General features: G+C 48.9%; 1 protein-coding gene across 1 annotated transcript in view; it reads left to right on the top strand.

Moving 5' to 3' along the window:
* NR1I3 (nuclear receptor subfamily 1 group I member 3) overlaps positions 1-15,791 on the top strand; it is a 29,301-nt gene extending 13,510 nt beyond the window's left edge. Inside the window, exons 4-8 of the mRNA XM_015424731.1 lie at positions 788-1,002; positions 7,428-7,573; positions 11,247-11,363; positions 12,514-12,619; positions 15,658-15,791. Coding sequence (XP_015280217.1) covers positions 788-1,002; positions 7,428-7,573; positions 11,247-11,363; positions 12,514-12,619; positions 15,658-15,790 — 717 coding nt within the window. The 3' untranslated portion in view covers position 15,791. The remainder of the gene's footprint in view (positions 1-787; positions 1,003-7,427; positions 7,574-11,246; positions 11,364-12,513; positions 12,620-15,657) is intronic.
* Positions 15,792-20,574: the final 4,783 nt, after the last annotated feature.

Below are 20,574 nucleotides of genomic sequence, written 5' to 3'. Positions count from 1 at the left end.
CACATGTAGCCAGCTGGGTGACCTTGGGTCAGTCACAGCACTCTCAGAGCTGCTCTCTCAAAAGCAGTTCTCTCAGAGCTCTCTCAGCTCCACCTACCTCACAAGGTGTCTGCCGTGGGGAGAGGAAGGGAAGGAGATTGTAAGCTGTTCTGAGACTCCGAGTGAAGGGCGGGGTATAAATTCAAGAACTCCTCCTCCTTCTCCTCCTCTGATTTTCTGATTTCCCCCTATGGGACGCAGCTGACAGAGCTGGTGTACAGCGCAGAAGCCAGTTTGCTCGGGACAGATATGTCTCTGTAGCCAATTTCATTCTGCCTTTTAAAAAAAAAAAAAAAAGGAAAAAGAACAGATCTAGGCACCTCTACAGCCCAGTCCCGACAACCCATAAACACCATCACTGAAATTTATCCACACATGCAGTATTTAGAAGCCTGCATTCTCGGAGACAATCAAATAGGCACCTCTGCCAAAGAATCTCTTTGGGGCCCGAGAGAGAAACTACCCGTCGCAGTAATAATATGTATAAATAGCTGTTATTAGCCTGCCTGCCCACACAGCCCTCAGATAGTAATTTGTTACGAACTGGTTTTATAGGGAGGGAGGGAGGGAGAAGAGAGAAAAACAACTCCCTTCCAGTTCATAAAACCTTTTAGAGACAATTCTCGGCCCCCTGCTTTTCAAGCTCCTGTCCCTTTCTCATGAGGAGTAGCCGCTTAACGGGGGGCACGTGTTTACTGAGCGCCGTCCCCCCCCCTTCTGTCCCCTCTTAACTAGCCTCTTCTTACAGCCTCCAGTGCGCCTGTACATCCACAGCCCAAGGTCCCGGAGCCCTCAGGATCCCACCGCGCCCACCCTCTGCCCGCCCAGTCCGCAAGACCACTTGGAGAGCTACCCCGAGGAGGTCCTCCCGGACGTGTTCTCCATGCTGCCGCTCTTTGCCGATCTCAGCACCTTCATGATCCAGCAAGTGATCCAGTTTGCCAAGGCGATACCGTCTTTCAGGTTAGATCTCCATGGGGGGGCAGCTTTGTCGTCTTGCCAAACCCAGGGTTTTTGCTTGTTTGTTTGTTTAACATTTTTATATGCCGTGCTTTCTCCCTTACAGGACTGAACGGTGTTAGGGTGTTCACCCTGGACAGGCATCTGCGGGCCTTTCTCGCCCTCCTTCTTTGGAGGTTTTCAAGCAGAGGCAAGATGGCCATCGGACGGCAGTGCTGATTCTGTGAATTTAGGCCGATTGCGAGAGGAAGGGCAGGGAGGGATGAGCTCAGCTCATTTATCACAGAATCATAGAGTTGGGTCTCCAGGGCCATCCAGTCCAACCCCCCTGCACAATGCAGGACATTCAAAAATACCTCCCCCCCAACACACTCCCAGTGACCCCTGCTCCATGCCCAGAAGATGGCAAAAAAACCTCCAGGATCTTCAGCCAAACTGGCCTGGAGAAAAATGGCTTCCTGGCCCCAAAGTGGTGATCGGCATTTCCCTGGGCATTTCTTTCTTGTAGACCCAGGGTAGTGCCAATCACCACTTTGGGGTCAGGAAGGAATCTTCCTCCTGGCCAGGTTGGCCCAGGAATTCTGGAGGGTTTTTGCCTTCTTCGGGGCATAGAGCAGGGGTCACTGGGAGAATGTGTGTTTGTAGGTGGGGGGACTTGAATGTACTGATGGGCTATCTGTAAGTTTCCCAAGCGGGATGAATGAAATAGCATCCATTTCAGACTGGGATGACAATAGGGCAGAGGTCCCCAACCCTTCTGAGCCTGTGGGCACCTTTGGAATGCTGACATGGCACAGTGGCTGCCACAACAAAATGGCTGCCGCAGGAGGCGGAGCCAGCCACAAAATGATCGCCACAGCCTAACTTCAGTAACACAGTGTAGATCCTTGTGTTCTGACGGCAGCTGCTGCCCAAGCAACATAAAAAAAAATCTGCACTGCCAATCAAATATCTAATAGCCAATCAGAAGCCTTGCTGGGCAAAAGCCCTATTTTGCCCCACCCACTTCCTTAAAACACTTGGTGGGCACCAGAAAAGGTATCGGAGGGCACCATGGTGCCCACGGGCACCACACTGGGGACCCCTGCAGTAGGGGGTGTGGTACTTATAGTTGTTGTTATTGTTATTATCATTGTTATTGTTGTTATTATTATTAATAATACTATACTGCCCATAGCCAAAGCTCTCTGGGCGGTTTACAACAGATATAAAACAATAGGATACAGTAGATAAAAGCATGGAACATTAACATTTAATTTAAAATAGCATAAAAACATTAGAGAACAATAGATCTGACCCAAAAAGATCTGACCCAAAATGAAAGAAAGACGCGTGGCTGATCATATCAGATCCCTGCATAACCAGAGAGAGGTCTTTAGAGGCCTTCGCAAAGAGGGCTGTCTTAACCTGGCACCAAAAGGATGGCAGATTTGGCGCCAGGTGAGCCACAAAAGGGAGGCTGTTCCAAAGATAGGGGGGCCACCACCAAAAAGGCCCTACCCCTAGTTAAGCTCCTTTTCTCTGCACACGGCCGTTCTGATCAAGACTCCGCGCACACACCCAGGCACTTGGGAATTAAGTTCTGACCACAGAACCCCTAGACCATGTCTTTAACCAGACACAGGGATGGACCCAGAATTGGGCCCCAGCTTTCAAGTCCTCCAGAACTCTTCATCAAGATGGATTGGTGGAGAAAATGGAGAGGGAGAGGGAGAAAGCCCGGGCCTTACACCCTCTTCACAGCATCCAGTATAAAATGCTGGGCAGATCTGAATAGATAAAAGTGGTCCGTTTCTGTGACCGATCACTGGAGGATGTGGACTCCCTCTCCCACATCTTTTTTCATTCCCCTAAACATACAGCTGGGAGAGGGAACATTTTTGAGGAAATGGCTACTGAAATTCTCGCCCTTCCCAGAACCTACAAGACTGAGACGCCTGTTGAATAGTTTCTGTTTTAACTGCATAACAGACATGGCAAAATTTTGTTTTAACCTGTTAACTTTTTAAGGTGTATAGCTTACGGGCTTTTAAACCTAATAAATGATAGATAAAAGAGGTCCTGAGTGGAGCTGAGAACAGGTTGCCCCTTCTGGGAAGAAGAAAAGGAGGCGGAAGCCTTTGCCAGAGAACAGAATGCCCGCAAGTTAACCAAGTGGCTCCAAAATATAACACGGAACAGAAAGGGTCTTCCAGGGCTCTTTTTGTAGAAAAAGCCCAGCAGGAACTCATTAGCATAATAGGCCACACCCAACATCACAGTTCATTAGCATATTAGGCCACACCCCCATGTCTTCCCTTGACTTGCCCAGTTGCCCCACAGCTGCGGGATCCCTGGCAAGCTGGCCCTTAAATGCCTCCCCGATCCCCGCCCCCGGTGGGGGAGGTTGGGAGTCGCGGGGGGGGGGGGGGTTTGCTCTCCAGGCCTTCCCTCTGTAGCCACAAGCACAGATGTTTTAGCTGTAGTGGGTGTGGCCAACTCTGAAGCCAGACGGAACCTGTGCGTTCTTGCCAAAAAATAGCCCTGGCTGAGAGCAGAGGAGAAATGTGGCCGAGGCAGGCGGTGGCAAACCACCTTTGCTCATCTCCTGCCTTGAAAGCCCTACGGCGTCGCTGTAAGTCCACAGCAATTTGCCGGCACTTAATTAATTGTTAATGAACAACACTGGAGATTAATTTTAGAGGATGCACTAGGCATGTGAAACGACATTGGACATATGTTTATGTAAAGCATTTTAGCTGCCTTTCTCCCTTGTGCAATGTATGGTGGCTTACAGTGAGTGCACGTGTGTTGAATGTGCCATCAAGTCACAGCCAACGTAGGGCAACCCCAGGAAGGGGCTTTCCAGAGGAGGAGGAAGAGGAAGAAGAGGAGGTTGGAGTTATACTCCGCCCTTCACTCAGAGTCTCAGAGCAGCTTCCAAACTCCTTTCCCTTCCCTTCCCTGTGAGGTGTCTGAGAGCTCTTTCAAGGACTGTCCTCGAGAGAACAGCTCTGACAGAACTATGGCTTGCTCAAGGTCATCCAGCTGGTGCAAGTGGAGGAGTGGGGAATCAAACCAGGTTCTCCCAGATTAGAGTCCGCACACTTAACCACTACACCAAACTGGCCAAACGGGTGTGCCTTCCTCTGCAGAGTCTTCCTTGGTGGTCTCCCCTCCAAGTACCAACCCAGCTTAGCTTCTGATATCGGATGAGACCGGGCTCTGCCATTGCCACTTTCCCTCCTGGCTTACAATATAAACATAGAAACAACGTCATGAAGCCACAGTTGACCAAAACAGCATATATGACATAAAAACACTGGAAGATCAAAGCACAGTTCTGGTCATTGCACCTCAAAAAAGATACTATAGCATTGGAAAAGGTGCAGAAAAGGGCAACTAAAATGATTAAGGGAATGGAACACCCTCCCTATGAAGGAAGGTTAGAGAGGTTAGGGCTTCTTAGCTTGGAGAAATGCTGATTGACGGGTGACATGACAGAGCCTTAAAAAATTATGCATGGGATAGAGAAGGCAGAGAAAGAAGTCCTTTTCTCCCTTTCTCACAATACAATACCTAAGTGAAATTAATGAGCAGTAGGTTTTTTGTTGTTGTTGTTGTTCAGTCGCACAGTCGAGTCCGACTCTTCGCGACCCCATGGACCGGATCCCGCCAGGCCTTCCTGTCTTCCGCCATCCTCTGAAGTTTGCTCAATTTCATGTTCATTGCATCTATGACACTGTCTCACCATCTTATCCTTTGCTGTCCCCGTCTTCGTTGACCTTCAATCTTTCCCAGCATCAGGGTCTTCTCCAGTGAGTGCTCCCTTCTCATTGGGTGGCCAAAGTATTTGAGCTTCAGTTTCATTATCTGGCTTTCCAGGAAACAGTCAGGGTTGATTTCTTTTAGGATTGACTGATTTGATCTTCTCAACACCCTACCTCTGACCATAAGTCAACTGCGACTTGAGAGCACTTTCTCACCACCCACCACGTAAAGCGCAGTTTTAGCAACTCCAGGCTCTGTATTCAAATTCCCCACCCTGTGAGGTGGGTGGGGCTGAGAGAGCTCTTGACAGAAACTGCTCTTTTTCAAGGACAACTGTGCCAGAGCTTGTGACTGACCCAAGGTCACATCAGCAGGTGAAAGTGGAGGAGTGGGGAATCAAACCCGGTTCTCCCAGATTAGAGTCCCCGCACTTAACCACTACACCAAACTGGCTCTCAGGGTAGACCTTGCTTAGATTCCAAGATCGGATGAGATCGGGCTACCCTAGGCTCTCCAGATCAGGGATAATGCTATACTGATATGTCACTTTCTGATTTAAAAAGCTACGCTTGGGGAGGTGGTGGAAGCCAAGGAGGATCCGGGTAGGGAAAATGGGGATGATGTAGGTTTGACTGGGGAAGATCAGGACTTTCCTATCCATGTGGCAACCAACCCGGCTTTGCTGTGATCGATATAAAAAGGTTGTAGTAAAACAGGTTTAGGAAAGGTCACAGAAGAGCCAGAAGATGGATGAGAATGCCACGAGGCTCTGTGGAAACGGAAAGGGGAAGCCCAGTTCTTATCAGCACCAATGCTAGACGCAAGACCCAGTGTGGAAGCAACTCAGTCTTCAGCAAGAACCCACTTTAAACAGTCTATGCCCGTCTTCCTCTTCGCTTTTCTCTTGCTTGTTCTCTGTTCCCATCTGTCTCTCATATGGCAGGACTATTGGGCTTTTCCGCATTTTCATTTTCCTCCCTGGTGTGTGCCTGTCGCTGGTGTGTGTGTGTCTGTTCTGCATGTCTTTTGCTCCCTCTAATGGCCAATTTGATATTACATCGCTTCACGTTTGGCATATCTCCTTGCAGATTTAAACTGCAGGTTTTTATGCCGGACATACACTGATGTGATATCAAATCTACCCCTAGAGGCTGCCCTGACCTGGATAGCCAGGCAAGCCCAGGCTTTTGCCTTACTCAAACAAAGACTCCTCAATATAGAGGTGCAAGATCTGAGAAGACTTGCGCACAGACATTGCTCTCCCTTGAGTATGGGACTTTCTTTTAGCCACATTTCCTCAGGATACCTGGCAAGACTGATTCAGCCCCATCTTCGTAGGGCTTTCATGCGAGCGCGGTTCGACGTCCTTCCCTCAGCTGTTCTATCGGGAAGGTTCAAGAAAATTCCCTATAAAAAGAAGACGACATGTTTTTTCAAGAATGGAGTGACTTTAAAATATATCTGGAAAAGAACTGGGATGTGAAACAAAACTTAATATGTCTAGATCAATATTAAGTTAAATGATGTTATCTTTAGATTGTAATGATAAGAAATTGATATAATTGAGGGTATGAAATATCTGGAGAAGGGGTGGAAGCATTGCGGGAAGCCATTGGAGGGAGGGGAGGAATTGGGAATGGGGTAGACAATTGATAGAATGAAATGACTTAATTGTATATGTTGTATTCCTGAGAAAATAAAAAAATTTGTTTACAAAAAAAAAAGAAAATTCCCTATAAAGATAGATTGTGCCCCTGTGGGATGGGGGAAATTGAATCCATTGGACATGTGCTATTGTACTGTAAATTCCACTATGACATCCGTGTTGTTTATATTGAACCTGTGTTGGACCCCCTTTTGGGCCAATCTGATGAGCATAAGATTAGTTCTTTATTGTCTTCGCATAATATAGAAATTCTGGAACCCGTAGCAAATTTCTTTTATGAGGTATCTAGGAGGAGAGGCTCATATTAAGGCAATTCGGAATGTGATACCCCTCCAGCCTATCTTGAGGCTCTATGCTGCATGTGTATTTGATATTTTATGCCAATAAAGGTATTGTATTTGTACTGGCCCAATCTCATCAGACCTTGGAAGCTAAGCAGGGCTGACCCTGCCAAGTACTTGGGAGAGAGACCTCCAAGGAATACCAGGGCTGGGAGGTAGAGGCAGGCAATAGCAAGCCACCTATCTGAAACATCCAAGCCTCACTAGGGTTGCCAGAAGTCAACTATAACTTCCAGGCGTACATACACACACAAATATTCACCAAAAAATCTACCACTAAAGGGAGAAAAACACGTACAGAACAAAAAAACCCCTCTCCAACGAAACAGGAACTTACAAGCAAGGAAAATAAGAATGCAGAAAAGTGCATTGATATGACTTCCCTTGGACCAGATGGACCACTCAAAGATCCCAACCCACCAGCTGATGATTTTAACACCTTGACTTTTTAAAAATAAAATAAAATGTAATTAAAAAAAAAATTCTAGCACCCAAGTGATTGTCAGTTGCCCTGCTGCCTGTACACCTACTAGATAAAATGCTGGCACCTGGTTTTTCTTCCCACAGCTTGCGTACTTTGCCTGGTAGTGTTCATAAGGAAAAGTGGCTAGAGACGGGGTCCACGGCTGAGTTAGTTCCACGGCTTACAACTTTTGTTTGTTTCCACCTAGAAAACTGCCAATTGAGGATCAGATCTCACTCCTCAAAGGGGCTACTCTTGAGATCTGCCAGATCCGGTTCAACACAGTCTTCAACGAAGAAACCAATGCATGGGAATGCGGTGAACACTGCTACACCATCCAAGATGGCGCCCTGGGTAAGCTGCAGGAAGGAAGTCTAGGGCCGTGTATCACCAACACGTCACGGGACACTCTGACCTGGATAGCACGTACTAGCCTGATCTCGTCAGATCTCGGAAGCTAAGCAGGGTCGGCCCTGGTTAGTACTTGGATGGGAGACTACCCAGGAAGTCCAGGCAGGCCATGGCAAACCACCTCTGCACATCTCTTGCCTTGAAAACTCTATGGGGTTTCTGTAAGTTGCCTGAGACTTGATGGCAAAAAACAAAAAAAGGACAACAGGAGAACATAAGAGAAGCCAATGTTGGATCAGGCCAATGGCCCATCCAGTCCAACGGCCCATCCAGTCCAACACTCTGTCACACAGTGGCCAAAAATACCAGGTGCCATCAGGAGGTCCACCAGTGGGGCCAGGACACTAGGAGCCCTCACACTGTTGCCCCCCCCAAGCACAAAGAATACAGAGCATTACTTGCCCCAGACCAAGAGTTCCTATCTATACCTTGTGGTTAATAGCCACTGATGGACCTCTGCTCCATGTGTTTATCCCATTCCCTCTTGAAGCTGTCCATGCTTGTAGCCGCCACCACCTCCTGTGGCAGTGAAGTCCATGTGTTAATCACTCTTTGGGTGAAAAAGTGCTTCCTTTTATCCATTCTAACCTGGCTGCTCAGCAATTTCATGCCCACGAGTTCTTTTATTGTGAGAAGGGGAGAAAAGTACTTCTTTCTCTTCCTGCTCTATCCCATGCATAATCTTATAAACCTCGATCATTGGGAGTTGGGAGTAAGCAGTGAAGTGGCTAAATTTGCGGATGATACGAAGTTGTTCAGGGTAGTGAAAACCAGTGAGGATTGTGAGGCACTCCAAAGGGATCTGTCAAGGATGGGCAAGTGGGCGTCAACATGGCAAATGGGGTTCAATGTGGCCAAGTGCAAGGTGATGCACATTGGAGCCAAAAATCCTAAATATAAATACACATTGATGGGGTCTGAACTGGCAGAGACAGATCAAGAGAGAGATCTTGGAGTTGTAGTAGATAACTCACTGAAAATGTCGAGACAGTGTGTGACTGCAATAAAGAAGGCCAATGCTATGCTGGGGATTATTAGGAAGGGTATTGAAAACAGATCAGCCAATATAATAATGCCCCTATATAAATCAATGGTGAGACCTCATTTGGAATACTGTGTGCAATTCTGGTCACCACACCTTAAAAAGGATATTATAGCTTTGGAAAAAGTGCAGAAAAGGGCAACTCGAATGATAAAAGGGTTGGAACACTTTCCCTATGAGGAAAGGTTAAAGCGCTTAGGGCTCTTTAGCTTGGAGAAAAGACGACTGAGGGGTGACATGATCGAGGTTTATAAGATTATGCATGGGAAAGAGCAGGTAAAGAAAGAGGTACTTTTCTCCCTTTCTCACAATACAAGAACCCGTGGGCACTCCATGAAATTGCTGAGCGGTCGGGTTAGAACGGATAAAAGGAAGTACTTCTTCACCCAAAGAGTGATTAACACTTGGAATTCACTGCCACAGGAAGTGGTGGCGGCTACAAGCATGGATGGCTTCAAAAGGGAATTAGATAAGCATATGGAGCAGAGGTCCATCAGTGGCTATTAGCCACAAGGTTTAGATAGGGGCTCTGGGGCAAGTGATGCTCTGTCTTCTTGGTGCTTGGGGGGGGGTCAACAGTGGGAGGGGTTCTAATGTCCTGGCCCCACTGGTGGACCTCCTGATGGCGCTGGTATTTCTGGCCACTGTGTGACAGGGTGTTGGACTGGATGGGCCTTTGGCCTGATCCAACATTGACGTCTCTTCCCCCCTCAGCCGTCGTTCCAAGCCTTATATCATTCTAGTTGCCCTTTTCTGCACTTTTCCCAATGCTATAATACCCTTTCTGAGGGGTGGTGACCAGAATTGCATGCAGTACTCCAAATGAGGTCGCACCATCGATTTATCCAGGGGCATCATGAGACTGGCTGATTTGTTTTCAATTCCCTTCCTCTGGCTGGATCTGCAAAAGGTCTTTTTTTTCTTTCGTTGTTACCAAAGAAAGCTGTAGCTCCATGATTTGGATTAGGATCACTCCACAGGGAAGGGGACATTTACCTCTTCCCCATATGTTGCTGTCCTCCATTAGGGGGGTAACAGCAGCTTGATAAGGGGGTATGTTAGACCAGGAAAATGGCACAGGGGAGAACGGCATCGGTTCTTTACCATGGCTTCCATGGTACTTACTACTCCCAGCATGTGATCCACCTTTGGAGAGAGCAAAGTTATAGGTACGCTACACCTATTATCTGGAGCAATTTCCACTGCTCAAGTGGTTAAGACGCTGAACTGCAGGCTGTGGAAGGTCGGTAGTTCAGCAGTTCGAGACCCGAGTGTGCCGCATGACGGAGTGAGCTCCCGTCTCTAGTTCCAGCTCCTGCCAACCCAGCAGTTCGAAAGCAAGAAATTGCAAGTAGATAAATAGGTACCACTTCGGTGGGAAGGTAATAGCGTTCCGTGCACCTTTGTGTTTAGTCATGCCAGCTACATGACCACGGAAATGTCTTCGGACAGTGCTGGCTCTTCGGCTTTGAAACGGAGATGAGCACTGCACCCTAGAGTTGGACTCGTCTGGCTTTCGAGCAAGGGAACCTTTACCTTTACCTTTTTATCTGCTTTAACCATTTATTATTTTCCACTTATTGTTTTCAGCTGTTCATGTTTAATGCATGATGTACACTGCCCTGAGCCCTCTGGGGGAGGGAGGGTGATTTATAAATTTAAATGATGATCATGATTATCCTGATGATCGTAGTAATAACCCTCTCATTCTCACCCTGGACCATGGCCAGACAGGAGATGCAGAACTATGGTTCTTATTTAACAATAATTCACACAATTCCCTGCTTTAGGGATAATGCTTTTCTTCTTGAACACCCACGGTTATTTTGCTCATCAGCAGTCCTCCGCCCCCACATGGCAACAGCAGGATGCGTTACACTGTGAACAATATCCCCCCCCCCCCCCATTCCCTGTTTCCGCCCCGGGGGGCGGCCCCAGAGTAGGGCTCCGAGGAGCAAGGTCTGACCCTGCCACCTTCCAGAACCGGTCACAGTTATAAGGTTCACACCACAGGTCAAGAAGAGTGGCAGTCTGGCCGTGGATCTGTTGTGGAAATGTGCCCTCGTGTGGCCAGGAAAAGGTACTTATTTCGTCAAAGAACACCAGAGATCCCAGTTTGGAGGCCTTCAACGGCTTCTCTTGAGCCATGTTTCTTACATGGAACTGCCTTCTGCGGAATCAGACCTTCGGTCCATCGAGGCCAGTATTGTCTGCTCAGGCCGGCAGCTGCTCTCCAGGGTCTTGGAGGTCTTTCATGTCACCTACTGCCGGGTCCTTTCAGCTGGAGACGCCGGGGACTGAACTTAGGACCTTCTGCATGCCAAGGTGATACCCTCCCACTGAACCACAACCCCTCCCTAACCACTCATGAAGCTGCCTTCTACTCAATCAGACCCTTGGTCCATCACGGCCAGTACTGTCTACTCAGACCGGCAGCCGCTTTCCAGGGTCTCAGACAGAGGCCTTTCACGCCACCTGCTAATAGAAATAACCATTTATTCCGGCTGCGCAAGCACTGAACCCCACCAGCCACACGTACCGCTCACTTGGCCACCTGATCCCCCTCTCTTCCAGTTGGGTTCCAGCAGATCTACTTAGAGCCGCTGCTGAAATTTCACATTAGCCTGAAGAAGCTGAGGCTGCACGAGGCCGAATACGTCCTGCTACAAGCCTTGGTGCTGTTCTACCCAGGTAAGACCCCCCTCTGGCCCAAGACCACCCGGTGAGTTTCCACGGCAGAGTGGGGGTTTGAACCTGGGTTTCCCATATCCTAGTCCCGGGGTCCCCAACATGGTGCCCATGGGCAGGGGTCATTTCCTGCAGGAGCGCACAGGAGCGGAGCTCCGGCAGTAAAGAGCCCAGGGGGCGGGCACATGCAACAAGCCCCGCCCCCTGCTCCCAGCAGCCCTCAGTCAGAGCAAGAAGCAGCCAGGTAAGCTGCAGAGCTCCCCCCCGGCCCAAAACAGTCCAGTGGCACCTTTAAGACCAAGTTTTATTCAGGTACAAGCTCTCCCTCCTCTGTGAGGACAGATCTGCATGTGTGTCTCCCCCCAATAGCTAGCAATCCAAAACAGTCCAGTGGAGCCTGAGCAGTGGGTGTTGCCTTCTGACACATTTCCGGTGATGTCAGGGGGTGTGGCATATGCAAATAAGTTATGATAATGAGTTATGATAATGAGCTCCTGCACCTCTTTTTCTACGAAATTACCCCTGCCCATGGGAGCCACGGCAGCTGCTGACACCTTTTTTGGTGCCCACCACAACGTATTTTTAGGAAGTTTTGCCCCGCAAGGCATCTGATTGGCCACTGGAGATTGGACTGGCTGTGTAGATTTAAAAAAAAAAAAAAATTTTGCTTTGGCGGCAGCTGCCAGCACAGCACACGAATCTACACCAGGGGTGTTGAACTCACTGGAAATGTGTTATTTAAAGTTTAAAAAAATCTTTAAATGTGTTTGTGTGTCCTTTTATAAAGTTTATATCTTCTGCTACCTGGCGCTACCTTTTATGACACACATGGCCCGGCCCAACAAGGTCTCATTTATGTCGGCTCCAGCCCTCCTAACAAATGAGTTCGACACCCCTGATTTCTGCAGTTAGGCTGTGGCAATCCGTTTGTGGCTGGCTCCACCTCCTGCGGCAGCCATCTTGTTGCCGCACCCACTGTTCCCTGTTCGAATTCCAAATAGGCTCAAAAAGCTTTAGTGATTTCTCCAGGTCCGATATGCCAACCACTACACCACACGGGTTGTCTGTGCCCCCTCAGGGTCAGGCCCGACCCACAGCTTTTCTGCTCCGCCTCTCCTTTCCCTTCCGTCGCTCAAGCCCTGCCCCTTTGCAGACAATGTGAACGTCGTGCAGCGAGATGAGATCGACCGGACTCAAGAGCAAATTGCCCTCACGCTGAAAAACTACATCGACCAGCGACACCCTTTGCCTGAAGGCAGGTGAGTACACAGCAGCTACCTTGCTTGCTGAGACGGTTCACACAGCAGTTGGTCTGTCACTGGAAACTGTATTCCATGAGGAGGGGCCGTGGCTCAGTGGCAGAGCATCTGCCTGGCAAACAGAAGGTCCCAGGTTCAATCCCCACCATCTCCACCTAAAAGGATTATTGGGTGTAGTAAATAAGAAGCTGGAGACCGACTGGTGATGAAGGTGCATAGAAAGTTTATATAGATATAATGGTGAATATATACACAGAGATATACAGGCTATCATACAGCATACCATGCCTTCACTTGAAAGACTAGGTCCCCACCTAGCTTATCAAGCTGATAGCTAATATACTAAACCCAGCCAATCACTAACAAGGTGAATTAATTACCTACTCTAACAATGCCTGATAGAGAACACCTGCTAGTATAACACCTGGCTGTAATCACTTAATCACTAGCATGACAGCTAGGACTGTCAAACAGATCAAACTGATCTAGTAACTGCTTGCTACCTCAATCACCTAGACATATATCTCAATAAGGATCAAGTAGCAGGAAAGACCTCTGCCTGAGACCCTGGAGACCTGCTGCCAGTCTGAGTGGACAGTACTGACTCTGATGGACCATTTCAGTACAAGGCACCTTCATGTGTTTTCCTGTATTCACTTGCTGTGTGTGCATTGACTCTGCAGTAACCAGACCTGCTTTGTTTTAAAGACAAGGTAGCTGCTGGGAACACATGAACCTCCCTCATAGTGGATGGTCAGACCCTTGGTCCATCACAGTGAATATTGCCTACTCAGACTGGCAGCAGCTCTCCAGGGTCTCAGGCAGAGGTCTTTCCCATCCCCTACTGCCTGGTCCTTTTAACTGGAGATGCCAGGGATTGAACCTGGGACTTCCCGCATGTCAAGCAGATGTTCTACCACTGAGCCACAGCCCCTCCCTAACGTGCCAGAGAGATGTCGTTGACTTACAGGCTGTTATCAACAGTTCACAGTGAGCTTCAGCATGCCTTAAGTGTTCATAGGTTTGCAGGGACATGCGGATAAGAGAAAGACAGCCAGTCGGCCCTGGTTAGTGTTTGCATGGGAGTCCACCACGGCCACTGTGACATTGACACAGCCATTCTAAGCAGAGCTACAACCTTCCCAGCCAGTTGACATCCATGGGATTCATAGGGTGAAATTCTGCTTGGGATGGCCCTGTTAATTTCTAGAGCGTTTGGCAAGAGAGTGGAATCTTGATGCGTCCAGCAGGTCACAGCAATAACATTCAGTAAGGCATTCTTGAGAGCCAGTTTGGTGTAGTGGTTCGGAGCGCGGACTCTAATCTGGGAGAACCGGGTTTGATTACCCACGCCTCCACGTGCAGCTGCTGGTGTGACCTTGGGTCAGTCACAAGTTCCTTCAGAGCTGTTCTCAAGAGAGCTCTCTCAGCCCCCACCTACCTCACAGGGTGTCTGTTGTGGGGAAGGGAAGAGAAAGGAGATTGTAAGCCACTCTGAGACTCCTTCAGGTAGTGAAGGGCCATGGGGTATAAATCCAATCTCTTCTTCCTCCAAATGAAAAAAGAAAACACCTAAGACAGGAAGAGTAATTTAGGAGGGACAAATTCCAGAAAACCTGGAACACAGTTGGAACATGTGAAATTTAAGTGCACTGCAGATGCAAGCACTCCATTATTGCTTTCATCTGGGGTTTTAAGGAGACATTGGAAGGGGCGGAGAGACTATTGCATGTGTATAGAACGTATTATTAAGTCACAACCACTTGTGGGGTTTTAGGACAAGAAACGAACAGAGGTGGGTTGCCATTGCCTGCCTCTGCACAGCAACCCTCGACTTCACTTATGGTCTCCCTTCCAAGTACGAAACAGGGCCGACCCTGCTTTGCTTCCAAGATCTGATAATATTGGGCTAGATGTGGCCATCCAGGTCATGGTAGAGAGAACTGATTGTGTTAGCAGAGCTGTAATACACATGAAGCTACCTTACACTGAATCAGACCCTTGGTCCATCGAGGTCAGTACTGTCAACTCAGACTGGCAGGGGCTCTCTGGGTTCTCAAGCAGAGAGGTCTTCCACATCACCGACCACCTTACCCTTTTAGCTAGAGATGCCATGGATTGAACCTGGGACCCTTCTGCTTTGACACTGAGCCACACAGCGCCTCCTCTCAGGGAGGTGGGTCAGATCAGGCCCTAAGAAAGCATGGGTGTAATGATTTCTTGTTTTGGTGCGTGTTTCTTTGAATGTTTAGTGTGACTGCAGTGGTGTGGGGAGAGTGATGGTGGGAGGTGTGATTGGCTGATGGCTGAGGGTGTGGGAAGAGAGATGTCTCTGGGGTGATTCAGTGTTCATGAAGAGACGAGTGTGGAGAGTTTGTGTGAGAGTCTGTATAACAGAGGAAGCAGTTGGAGTTTAGTCTGTGTGGCTATATGAGAGTTTAGCCTGTGTGGCTAAAAAAGGCAGAGTTTAGCCTGTGTGGCTACATGAGAAAGAGAGTTTAGCCTGAGTGTCTCAACCTGTCAGAGTGGAGTTTTGGTGTATGAGAGACTGTGTGACGCCAAGCTTTGTCAGTTACATGTTCTTTTTTCAACAACAGTTCAAAAATTCCCAGAAACCTATTTTGTTCTTTTATCATTATTTGTTTAAACTTATCCCAGCAATCAGGACAGTCCTTCCTCAGGACCACATAGTCCTCTGAAGTGCCCAGGCACTGGGTCATTCTACCAAAATAGAGAGATTTGGAATTTTTAATTCCTGGTGGTAGCAGAAATCTATTAAGTTCATGTACACAGAGTGTGTTTTGAAGGAGAAACAGTCTCCCCAATAAGCGAGGACGCCACAATGGGTATGGGTAAATTTTTACTTTTCCTTATCTGTAAATTACATTCTTCCACTAGTTGTCAAGTTTGATATAGTTGATTGGATATGTTAACTCCTGTGTGCAGAAGAGACAGTGTGGTGCAGCAGTTAGTGTGTTGGACCAGGCTCCGGGGCAGGAAGCTCTGACCCCGGCCCCTCCTCTCTCCTCTCCGCCCAGGTTTCTCTACGCCAAGCTTCTCTTGCTGTTGACGGAGCTGCGGTCACTGAAGGTGGAGAACACCCGGCAGATCCTCCACATCGACCAGGATTTTACCTCCATGACGCCGTTGTTGTCGGAGATCATCAGCTGAGACTGGGAAGGCGGATATTGACTCCTCGTGCCGAGGATGCCCACCACTTTGAGAGACACCGAGACTGAAAAGGGGACACCTTCCCTGGGAAATCTTGGCTAGGACTGAATCCTCCGATTTTAAAATCCAAGAACCAGAGATCTTCCGCAAAACGGGGCACCCTTATCCCTACCACTTTGAGCAACGCTGGATCTGGAACTTCTTGACAAGACACATCCTGTGATTGTAAAATCCAAGAACTAGAGATCTTTTGCAAAACGGGGCACCCTCATCTCTATCAATTTGAGCCACAGCGGATCCAGAACCTCTTGCCTCTGTCTGTTCTGAGCCCGATATTCCCCCTGCAGCCGTCTAATCCTCCATTGATCCAATAGCAGCCAATCCTGTCCACACACTCCACCCCCCCACCCCCCCCAGCTGATCCCAGCTTAGCTGGTGTCATATGATCCAGCCCAGTCTGAACCACTGATCCCTTCTAAGCTGCCCAGGCTCTGTCTCTTAAGCCCTCTTAGGTTTTCGAGGTCACTGAAGCACAGCCCACTATGCCCCCTCCCCTATACCAGTGACAAGTTCATGGCCACCTTTGCAAACCAGAAGACAGTTTGGTTAGGGAAGGGAGAATAGGGCGTGCCTATGTAAAAATCGACAAACCGAGGAGGACGGAGAGGGCTAACGGGGAAACATAATCAGCAGGGGTGAGAAAACACAGCAGGCTTCAAAGCGTGCTAGACTAACTCCCCTTCAAACTGCTGTCTCTGCATTTCACCAAAACGGCACCCTCCCACGCCGCCACCCCAGCATGCCTCTGGGCAACTCCTGGGAAAACATGATTAAGTGTCTGTTTGATGGGATTTGCTACGCAGGAATCGCCAGCCTGAGCACAGAAGCAATTTAGGCTGCTCTGCAAATCCACACCTGGAAGGGGATGCCCTCCCCCGCCCCAACCCCCCCCCCCCCCCACCCCCCCCCCCCCACTTTAAAAAATACAGTTCGGCTGTTCCGGTGCAATTTCTGCCTCTGGCCAAAGGCACTGAAGGAACGGGAGATTCGTTGAATCGGACGAAATGTCCACGTACCAGCCAGCGTTCTGTTTCACAGCCACGGGCAACCAGCTTGATTTCTCTGCGAAGGGCGGGAAGACAACAGTCCCCGCCCCATTACCTCCCTTCAGGTCTTCAAAGGTACCCTGCTCCTGCCCATGGAGGTTCTACTTCACCAACGACTTAACCACCATCAAGAGAACTCTCTTTTAAACAGTGACGTGAGTCTAGTAGTCACTGCAAAAGCACCAGCACATTTGGACCGGGGACCCAGGATAGCTTAAGGCTAGTGTTGTTCACCACTTTGGCGAGCTTGTATAGGATAATAGGATCAAATGTTCAATTAAAAAAATATAGATTCCAGTCCAGAAGCGCCTTTGAGATCAGCAAGATTTTCAGGGTAGGAGCTTTGGAGAGTCAAAGCTTGCTCTGTCAGATACAAGAGCAATGATTCCCAAAATCTAAAAGCCCATACCCCTATACACTTGTTGGTTTCTAAGGTGCTACTTGATTCCAATTTAGCTGTTCTACTGCACATGAAAACCTCGTTGGTCTCTAAGACGCTACTCGATTCAAATCTAGCTGTTCTGATGCAGAACATAAGAACATAAGAGACGCCAATGTTGGATCAGGCCAAAGGCCCATCCAGTCCAACACTCTGTATCACACAGTGGCCAGAAATACCAGTGCCATCAGGAGGTCCACCAGTGGGGCCAGGACATTAGAAGCCCTCCCACTGTTGGCCTCCCCAAGCACCAAGAAGACAGAGCATCACTGGCCCCAGAGCCCCTATCTATACCTTGTGGCTAATAGCCACTGATGGACCTCTGCTCCATATGCTTATGGACATGGCTAACACCATGAACAACACAGCTAAGGGGAAAAATTAAGCTGCTTCCTGTAATGGCAGGTACCTAGTGTGGAATGAGCACATATCCCCCGTTTGCATGGGGAGACTTTCTAATCTTACTTCTCCAACACCAATTTGTCCTCCAACAGTTGTGCAGAAGAAGAAGGGACTGGGAAGTATGCTAGACTAACTCCCCTTCAAACTTCAGAGACGTCACTACTGGAAAGAGTCTCAGAGTGGCTTACAATCTCCTTTCCCATCCCCACTTGCAGCTGCTGGATGACCTTTGGCAAGCCATAGTTTTGTCAGAGCTGTTCTCTCAGGGACAGTTCTGGAAAGAGCTCTCTCAGCCCACCTACCTCACAGGGTGTCTGCTGTGGGGAGGGGAAGGGAAAGGAGTTTGTCAGCCGCTCTGAGACTCTGAGTGAAGGGCAGGGTATAAATCCCATCTCCTCCTCTTCCCCCTCCCCACAGCAGTTACCATGTGAGGTAGGTGGGGCTGTGAGGGATCTTTCCAGAACTGCTTGTGAGAGAACAGTTCTGAATCAACCTGTGACTGACCCATGTGGAGGAGTGGGGAACCTGTAACTGCATGTGGAGGAGTGAGAAATCAAACCCGGTTCTCCCAGATTAGAGTCCGTGCTCCTAACCACTACACCAAAGTGGCTCTCAGACAGCTGGCTTGCTCCAAGCACCCGGACTCCTTATCCCCCCCAGCCTCAGAAGTAAATTATTGTCAGTGGGGTTTTGCTCAGGCCTCAGTGATCAGAACCAGGGCAGCGTTGCTAAGCAACCACAAGACTCCGCTACCACATGCAAACGGAGGACAAGGCCGAACATCCCTCTTTCCATCCCTCTCCCTAACTCCCCATACCTAGATCCATCAAATTTCCTTTGTGCTCAGGGTCACCAATAATTTTTTCGACTAAAGAGTGGATGCTGTTCCAGTTCAACACAGAGAGCCATTTTCTTTGCATTCAGGAACCACAGGAGACTTGGTAGTAGGGCTTCTGGCCTCCAGGTAGGCCGGGGAGACAAAGATCAGTTCCCCTGAAGAAAAGGGCTCTCTCAGCATTATACCCTGCTGATGGCCCTTCCCTTCCCTAGACTCCAATCCCAAATCTCCAGAAATTTCCCAGCCTGCAGCTGGCAAACCCTCCTGGCTGTGGTATTTTGTGAAGGCTGTTCTTCGAAGAGGCGGCAATGAGTTCTTTTCACCACCATCACAGCACTTTAAAAGACGAATTTTCCCACTTCTGCAGCCTCTCTCGTGGGCACTCCATGAAACTGCTGAGCGGTCGGGTTAGAACGGATAAAAGGAAGTCCTTCTTCACCCAAAAGAATGATCCACACATGGAATTCACGGCCACAGGAGGCGGTGGCCAATGTTCCCTCTAAGCTGTGGAGTCCTGTGAGCAAAAATTCTACTTTGTGAGCTCCTATCATTAAAGTCATGAGCGAGCGATTTGGATACTGCGTAAATTAGTTTGCTCGGGAGCCATCCTTCCTGAGCTAAGACAAAAAATGTGTGCGCTGGAGGCTAAAAAACTCTGAGCTAGCTCACACTAACTCAGCTTAGAGGGAACACTGGTGGTGGCGGCTACAAGCATGGACGGCTTCAAAAGGGAATTAGATAGGCATATGGAGCAGAGGTCCATCAGTGGCTATAAACCACAAGATATAGATAGGGACTCTGGGGCAAGTGATGCTCTGTCTTCTTGGTGCTTGGGGGGGGGGTCAACAGTGGGAGGGCTTCTAATGTCCTGGCCCCACTGGTGGACCTCCTGATGGCAGCTGGTATTTCTGGCCACTGTGTGACACAGAGTGTTGGACTGGAGGGGCCTTTGGCCTGATCCAACATTGGCGTCTCTTATGTTACCTCTCTTCCTGTTGCAGACACGCCTTGATCCTTCCCTACCCCTAAATCCTGGATTTTTTACCCCTACTAGCCCTCAATTTTAAGTCTTCTCTTCTATACTCCTCTACAGTTCAAGGTACTGGAAGCCAAGTGGCACGTAATTTTGCACATTTTAAAACCAGGAATCATAGGCCAGGGGTCTGCTGCTACATTTCCAGGGCCTAGCCGTGGAGCCTGAGCACAAGTTCCACCAGCTGTTCCAAAGGTCAGAAGCCGATTCATAGCTAGAAAAAGCTTGAAGTTGATTTCTGATTCTCCACTCTCAACGCCACCAGGAAGCATCACTTCCTTTCAGCAAGGCTAGGGCAGCAGCAGAGTTTTCCCAGAGTGGGAGAGCAGAACCACAGAACCATAGAGTTGGAAGAGACCTCCAGGGTCATCTAGTCCAACCCCCTGCACAATGCAGGAAATTCACAAATACCTCCCCCCCCTCACAACCCCAGTGACCCGTTCCATGCCAGAAGATGACAAAGAACCTCCAGGATCCCCGGCCAAACTGGCCCTGAGAAAAACTGCTTCCTGACCCCAAAGTGGCAATCAGCATTTCCCTAGGCGTGTAAGAAAGGGCCACGAGAACTAAGTCCTGATGCAACCCTTCCTGCCCTCCCTTCTTGTGGTCTGCCTAAGTACACAGAATCAGCATTGCTGACAGATGGCAATCTAGCCTCTGCTTGAAAACCTCCAAAGAAGAAGAGCCCACCACCTCCTGAGGAAACCTGTTTCACTGAGGAACCACTCTAACCATCAGGAAGTTCTTCCTCCAAAAACTCTTTTGATTTAATTTCAATTCCCACCCAATCCCCATCCCCAGTCAGCAGGGAGTGCTCTTCTGATCATGTCCATGCAAAGCTGAAATACAGTCTGCTTGTTGCAGAGCAGAAGAGGACTCCCAGCCGATCCCCATCCCCGACTGGCAGGGAGTCATCTTCCGATTGTATCCCTGCAGAGCTGGGATGCAACCTCTTCATTGCAGAAA

Source organism: Gekko japonicus, unplaced genomic scaffold (genome assembly GCF_001447785.1).
Source record: "Gekko japonicus isolate JY-2015 unplaced genomic scaffold, Gekko_japonicus_V1.1 scaffold755, whole genome shotgun sequence".
Classification (NCBI taxonomy): domain Eukaryota; kingdom Metazoa; phylum Chordata; class Lepidosauria; order Squamata; family Gekkonidae; genus Gekko; species Gekko japonicus.
Note: the sequence above shows the minus strand (reverse complement) of the source record. Positions and strands in the feature narration are given on the sequence as shown.